The 7,500-nt window shown below is 42.7% G+C and overlaps 1 protein-coding gene and 2 non-coding genes across 4 annotated transcripts in view; all 3 read right to left on the minus strand.

Annotated features, from left to right (window-relative positions):
• Positions 1 to 7,500, minus strand: part of LOC116052816 (LIM domain-binding protein 3-like) — an 89,917-nt gene that overhangs the window by 57,881 nt on the left and 24,536 nt on the right. For both annotated transcript variants that reach the window (XM_035992017.1, XM_035992018.1), the window contains one exon: positions 440 to 591. In XM_035992017.1, the coding sequence (XP_035847910.1) occupies positions 440 to 591 (152 nt within the window). The remainder of the gene's footprint in view (positions 1 to 439; positions 592 to 7,500) is intronic.
• On the minus strand, positions 5,099 to 5,172 carry trnat-agu. The gene has a single exon. It is a non-coding gene; the product is annotated as a tRNA-Thr (tRNA).
• Positions 5,609 to 5,682, minus strand: trnat-agu. The gene has a single exon. It is a non-coding gene; the product is annotated as a tRNA-Thr (tRNA).

Genomic DNA, 7,500 nt, shown 5'->3' on the forward strand with positions numbered 1-7,500 from the left:
TGTTTTTCTCCACGTTTTTGAAGCTTTTGCTGAAATTTTTTGCTGCCGATGCATTTAACCCTCGTGATGTCTTCTCGTCGACCGAGCAACTTTTTGTTTTTTCTGGGTCAAAATTTGGGATTCTTTCGTGGCTGGGTTGGCTCAGTGGGTAGAGCAGGCGCACATGTACTTAGAGGTTTATGCCTCGACGCAGAGGTTCAGGGCTCAAATCTGACCTGTGATGTTCTCCTGCATGTCCTCCCCCTTTCTCACCTAGCTGTCCTATTCAAAATAAAGGCGGAAAAGCCCCAAAATAATCTTAAAAAAAACAAATTTGGGTGTCTTTTTTCAACGTTCTATTATGATGCTATAAAATGTAAACACCTAAATTCAAAGATCCCTGAGCTAGAGGTCGCCCCTAAAAAAATTGTGTAGTTTAGTGATTAGTTTCTGTCCTTACTTGGTCATGGTGAGCGCCAGGTTGTAGTTGGCCATCTTGATTTTGTTCTGGGCCTCCAGGTGAGTCATCCCGTCGGTGCCGACGCCATCGATGGCGACGATGACATCACCCTGGACCAGGTTACCCTGCGCCGCCTTGCTGCCCGGAGTAATCTGTCCAAAACACACAAAAAAAACAAAGAATTTTATATCTTATGTTTTGTTCTGAGAATCTTTAATCATTCCCTCCAGAAAAACTCGATTATGCGATCTCATAATTCAACGCATAATCAGCCAAAGTCTGCATATTTATGCGGGGGGGGGTGCATTTTTTCAAATACGCCCCACTTTCGCCGCATAAATTGCCGATTTCCGCGCAAAATCTTTAATATGCGGGGCTTGCATGATTTCATAATCCCCTTCTTTTGGCTTCTTTTGAACGTAAATGAAGCCATGAGGAAACCGCAGTTTTTGCAAGTTCCCGCACTTTCATCGCATAAAATTGCATAAATATCCCGCATATTCCATCACATTTTTTAAGAAAACGTGCCGAATAATCAAGGATTTTTGCCGGCAACAATCACAAAAAAACTCAGCTTTTTTCTGGAAGGACTGGTTAATCAGACACATGATGAGATGGCTTAATTAAAAGAGGAAACGTTTTTCCAGTGTTTCCCACACATAGACTAATGTGTGGCGGTGCACCTCACTATCAACACCGGCCGCCGCACATTGCGTTTCATTATTCTTATTTCATATTATTATTTTTTTAAACGCTATTTAAAACACGTTCTTCTGCATTTCCCTTTCCCTGCTCTCCTCCGTCTCTCTGTCACTTGTATCTCGCTCACATACACACACACAGCTCCTCCCACCGTGCGGTGTTTGGTGTTTTTAGCCTCCAATGTCGCCTTCCAGGCAGCGCAGCAATGGTTATGTCAAAGAAGTTATGTTAGTGTTAAGCATTGACATATATATAATGGACAAACAGAACCCGTGTCTCTGGACGGAGACCAGTGAAGGATATTAGAAGATCTTTCCCGGTGATGGCTGAGCGTTACTGAGCAGCCTCCAACTGAGCTTGAAGACGTAGATGTGACGTGAGCAACCTGTCTGAAAGTTGGAAGTCTTCTGGTAGCTGTGCCAAGAGAAATCTCAATCATTCCCAATCTAGCAGAGACGGAGAGCGTAGGTATATGTAAGGAGATAACATAGACACAGGCTAATTATTGATCACTAAAATGATAGTTAACATTAGTAATTAAACTTAAACAGCTAATGGAAGTCCAAACTGCCTGAGAGCTTCTCCTGTACTATACGGTAATTCCTCTACTATGAGACAGTAAGTCTCGTGGTTATGACCCAATCGTTAGCCTATTTTTATAAAAACGTCTGCTACGGAGCCATAACGTGAGGTACAAGGTAATGGAGCCTTTTATACATTGTTGTGTTTCTTTAGAAATAAACAACGGACAAATAGAGTCTTTAAACTCTTCAGATGTAAAGTTATTCTCTGTCAAAGTGACGTCAAAATGAATGGCAGTCAATGGGATGCTAACAGGAGGTGATGGCTTGGTAGCATCAGAATGGCGCCATAGGAGGCTCGCGGTCCGAGGGGAAGCTGACCCCCTTGGTGTTAAGGTGAGGGTTAGCTGCCTGTAAGGCGACATTGGAGGCTTAAAACACCATCGAGCCCACCGTGCACACAGCGTCTGTCTCCGTAAAGGAGAGAAGACGGCTGGCGAAATTCACTAGTTCACTAAAGGTTGGTATCTATCTCGTGAACACCTTTACACAATCACACATTCACAATCACCAACTTAGCAAACAAGCGATTGCGCCTGGTTTAGAAAGTTAACTAGTCGCAAGTTTGCGGTAAAATGCAGTCAGGTTGTCGAGGTCAAAACACTATATATAGCAGCTGTGAATCAAATAAACTTATTATAAATAATGTTATGTCATTTTTTACTCTTGTAATCTCCTTTTAGTTTATTTATATCCTGAATATTGAGGTCACAGCACAGCTCAGCGCACACGTCAATCTGCATCTTTCAATCGTTTAATCACGAGAAGCTGCGTGGAAAAGCTTGACCGTTTCACTTGAAAACAATCAGTCAAATGGGAACAGAATTAATCAATACGTCAATGGTTAGTGTGTCTGCACACTTAAGTCCCCTTAATCTGAAAATCCCCCCTCAGGAGTGGTGTTTTGACCCTCATTCACACAGTTACACAACAAAAAGGGTCGACAAGCCTGCGCCCAGATCAGACTAAACTAAATTTCAGAGAAATAGTAGATTTAAAAATGCCCCAAATACTGTTTAAAATCTATCGGAAATTTGTTTAAAGAAGAAAGTCTTTACAGTTGAAACATAATACTGGAAAGTGTTGATATCATATTATCATTATCTTTGTCAATATAACACACACGCACACACACGCGCACACACGCACACGCACACACACGCACACACACGCACACAAACACACACACACACGCACACACGCACACACACGCACACGCGCACGCACACAGACACACACACACACACACACACACACACACACACACGCACGCACACAGACACACACACACACACACACACACGCACGCACACACGCACACCCACGCACGCACACAGACACACACAGACACACGCATACGCACACACACACACATGCACACACAGACACACACACGCATGCACACACAGACACACACAGACACACGCACACACACACACACACACATGCACACACAGACACACACACGCATGCACACACAGACACACACAGACACACGCACACATGCACACACAGACACACACACGCATGCACACACAGACACACACAGACACACGCACACACACACACACACATGCACACGCACACACACACACACACACACATGCACACACAGACACACACACACGCACACACACACACACAGACACACACACACACACACGCACACTAGCTAGACTATCTCTCCAATCTGAGTTTTCTAAGAGAGTCTAAAACTTCTTCTGAACGTACACATCCACCACGTTCCACCAAAACAAGTTCCTTCCCGAGACTATTTTGCAGAGGCACCGTGGCTCCGCCACCCAAGACGATTGTGATTGGTTTAAAGAAATGCGAATACACCAGAGCACGTTTTTCTCCCATCCAGGAATGCTGTGTGGACTAGCCAGACCTTCCTCCGCAGCTCTGTGGAGGAAGGTCTGGCAAAGCGAGACTAAAATGGACCAAACTGCTCAGGTGTGAAAGCAACCAAACATTCAGAGACTTGTTACATTTAAAAATGCTGCAAATCCTATATAAATCTGTAACTGAAAGCATCCAAAATGTGTTTAAAATGAAAGAATGTGAGTTGAGAGGACTGTCGACTGTCTGATGGGTATGAGATGTCAGCTGGGTGCTGCTGGGAGGAGTTTGTGAACTGGTTTCTGCTCCTGTTCTCGCTTGTCTTTTTATATCTTTAGTGACAAATTAGAATAAAATTGCTTCTGCTGTGTCAGAGGTTTTTGCACTTGTCTCTTCTCTATTTGTATTGCAACTTCTGCACAGCAATTTCTCTCAGGGATTGATAGTTTTCTCATCTTTATCTTACGAATGTCTGTACAAGATTTCATCGCAATCCGTCTAATAGCTGCTGAGATATTTCAGTCCGGACCAAAGTGGTGCTCAGACAGATTAGCTGACATAGCGTGGCTAAAAATAGTTCTCAGCTTGAGTTTAAATTAACAATAACGTGAGAATAAACATCATGCACTTCATCACCTGAATCTCTTAAAAGCAGGTGATAAGTTTCATCCATCAGATGAAGAGTGTGTCTTTAGATGGGGAAACATTTAAAAGTGTAGACTTTGTAACTTTTCCCTCACAGAGCCGGTCTGTAGCCTCGAGGCCTCTGTGGCGCCTCCAACACAAGTGTTCATGCCTGAGGGTTAAACCCCGGACAGCTGTCCATGCACCGCTAACCCCCGCTGACTCACATCCACTCACTCTGATTACTCCCCAAAAATCCCTCCCGCTCCTCCCTGCTTTCTCTGTCTTTCTCGTCACTGCTATAAAACCCTGAAAGCTGAGTGACCTTTGGCCTCTATACCTGCCTCCCCAGGCTGTCAGCTATCTTTTATATCCCTCCAAATTCTCCTTGGGTCAAATTTGACCCATTTCCAAAAAGTTTCTATATCCAACATGACATCATGACTTTGCGTAAACATACACGCCCATATTTACAGATAAGAAGGATACATACATGTTTTGAGCCTCCTGAACGGTTATTTTTACTTCTTTTGGGGAGTGGGTTGTCTTTCGTATTTCTTTGAGGAGGACAAATCTACCTCTTCTAAATATTTGGGGCGACATATCCCCCGCATCCCCCCCAAAATCTACACCTATGGGTGCAATGCATCATCCATTGTTCTTATACAAGGTTAAGGTGTAACTGTGCACAGTCCCTGTTTAAGTAAAAACTGAACGCCCTTGATTTGCATAAAGTAGCCTGGATTCTACTATGCAAATGAGGAGCGGCTCCTCGAACGTTGCTGTGACACTGCCCGGCTGCTTACATAGACCAGTGTGTCCGTAGCGTCAAGAGTCATCCTCATGATGGATGGAAAGAAGCTTTTCCATATTAGGATTACAGATTTAAGAGATATTCTGTGTATTAAAGAGGCGCTGCTGGGATTTGAACCCAGGATCTCCTGTTTACTAGACAGGCGCTTTAACCAACTAAGCCACAGCACCTCTTGCCTTCCTCAAAATACATTCACCATAACGAGCCGGTGAGGTGGACACATGATGCTTGTTTTGGGACTGTTTCAGGAGACGTTACGTTACGTTTCTTGCAGGAACATCGCTCCAAACGACTACAGAAAGACTTAAAACTACAACAAAGAGATGCAAACTAGCTAACAAAGGACTCAAAGGACCACAAAGACACACAAAACGACTTCAAAGCCGCCGTCTAAAGGTTGTTTGATTGGATAACTGGATGTTGGGGATCTCTTTAGTAAGAATAAGACTTCTCTTGTCTCTGTATGAACATTAGTTAGAGTTATATAAAGATATTTACATTTCATCTGGAGTGGGTTTATATTTAGTGTAAGGAGACATGTTCATGATGGCGAAGAGGAGATGGAACACGATTGACTATATTTAAGAGATATTCTCTGTAACAAAGAGGCACTGCTGGGATTCGAACCCAGGATCTCCTGTTTACTAGACAGGCGCTTTAACCAACTAAGCCACAGCGCCGCTTCTTCAAGTGGCAGAAGACAGACAGGTCCTGTGAAGAAGGTAAAAGAGGCGCTGCGGCTTAGTGGTTAAAACAACTTCACAGAGCCGCAAAACGACTTAAAAGACTCAAAATGACAACAAAGAGACACTAAATGACAACAAAGAGACTCTGAATGACAACAAAGAGACTCAAAATGACAACAAAGACTCTCAAAATGACAACAAAGAGACACTAAATGACAACAAAGAGACACTAAATGACAACAAAGAGACTCAAAATGACAACAAAGAGACACTAAATGACAACAAAGAGACACTAAATGACAACAAAGAGACTCAAAATGACAACAAAGAGACACTAAATGACAACAAAGAGACACTAAATGACAACAAAGAGACAACAAATGACAACAAAGAGACACTAAATGACAACAAAGAGACACTAAATGACAACAAAGAGACACTAAATGACAACTAAATGACAACAAAGAGACAACAAATGACAACAAAGAGACTCAAAATGACAACAAAGAGACACTAAATGACAACTAAATGACAACAAATGACAACAAAGAGACAACAAATGACAACAAAGAGACACAAAATGACGAGAGAGAAGAGAAGCTGCACAACCACATGAGTTGCAACATGACTACAGACCTCTGTTTGGTCACCACTTTGGTCAGCTTGTGTTGTTTTAAACGTGCTCTAGAAATACATTTAACTCAACTTGACAAAAAGACATAAAGCAACTACAAATACAAATGTCTTCTAGAGACGCGAAACTACTTACTGAAACTCTCTTCTCTAGTTAAAGGGTGCAGGCTGAGGCGCTGCTGGGATTTAAACCTACAACCTCCTGTTTACTAGACAGGAACTTTAACCAACTAAGCCACAGCACCTCTTCTCTTTTGCTCTATTTTATAATATCAGAAACAACAGTAGCCTCTTTCTGCCCAAGTAGTTAGAGGAACGTAGTTATAGGAACAGTCCACTTCTAATCAGTTCTACTAACTACTCTCCCCCAAACTGGTTTACCATTTGCATTCACACTGGCCAAGTGGCCATAGGAACTGACCTTTTGTTATTATAATCACAGCCATCTAACAACCACTATGTGGAAAAGACCCTGCCCTGAGGTAGGAGCTGAAAGAGTTACAGGAACTGTGGTCAGAGGAACTTAATAATCCCCAAATTGGTCCAGTTGTAACATGAGAAAAACAGGGTTCTAGGAACGTTATGTTCTAGGAACTGCAAAAATCCCTCCGGTCGGAAAGAGGCTCATCATCCATTTATGAATGCCTTCCTCTAAGAACAGTTGGACCACTGCAGGAAAACTAAGTTCTAGAGAAAGATTCAGTCCATCCAGAAAAACGTGATTATGTGATCGCATAATTCAACGCATAATCAGCCAGAGTCTGCATATTTATGCGGGGGAGGCCGTATTTTTTCAAATACGCCGCACTTTCGCTGCATAAATTGCCGATTTCCGCGCAAAATATGCGGGGCTTGCATGATTTCATAATCCCCGCATTTTCGTTGCAAAAAAGTCACATATATCTTAGCAGAAATTTAAAAAATTTACTTCACACAAGAGCAGCCATTTTCCCCTGTTGCCATGGGAACGTTATGAAGTGACGTAATTACGTGACGTGAACATCATCGAAAAGCTGCAAACCCCGCGATGAAGCCACGATGAAACCGCAGTTTTTTACAAGTTCCCGCAATTTTTTACAAGTTCCCGCAATTTTTGCAAGTTACCGCAATTTTTTACAAGTTCCCGCAATTTTTTACAAGTTCCCGCAATTTTTGCAAGTTCCCGCAATTTTTTACAAG

The sequence above is a fragment of the Sander lucioperca genome, chromosome 15 (genome assembly GCF_008315115.2).
Source record: "Sander lucioperca isolate FBNREF2018 chromosome 15, SLUC_FBN_1.2, whole genome shotgun sequence".
Taxonomy (NCBI): domain Eukaryota; kingdom Metazoa; phylum Chordata; class Actinopteri; order Perciformes; family Percidae; genus Sander; species Sander lucioperca.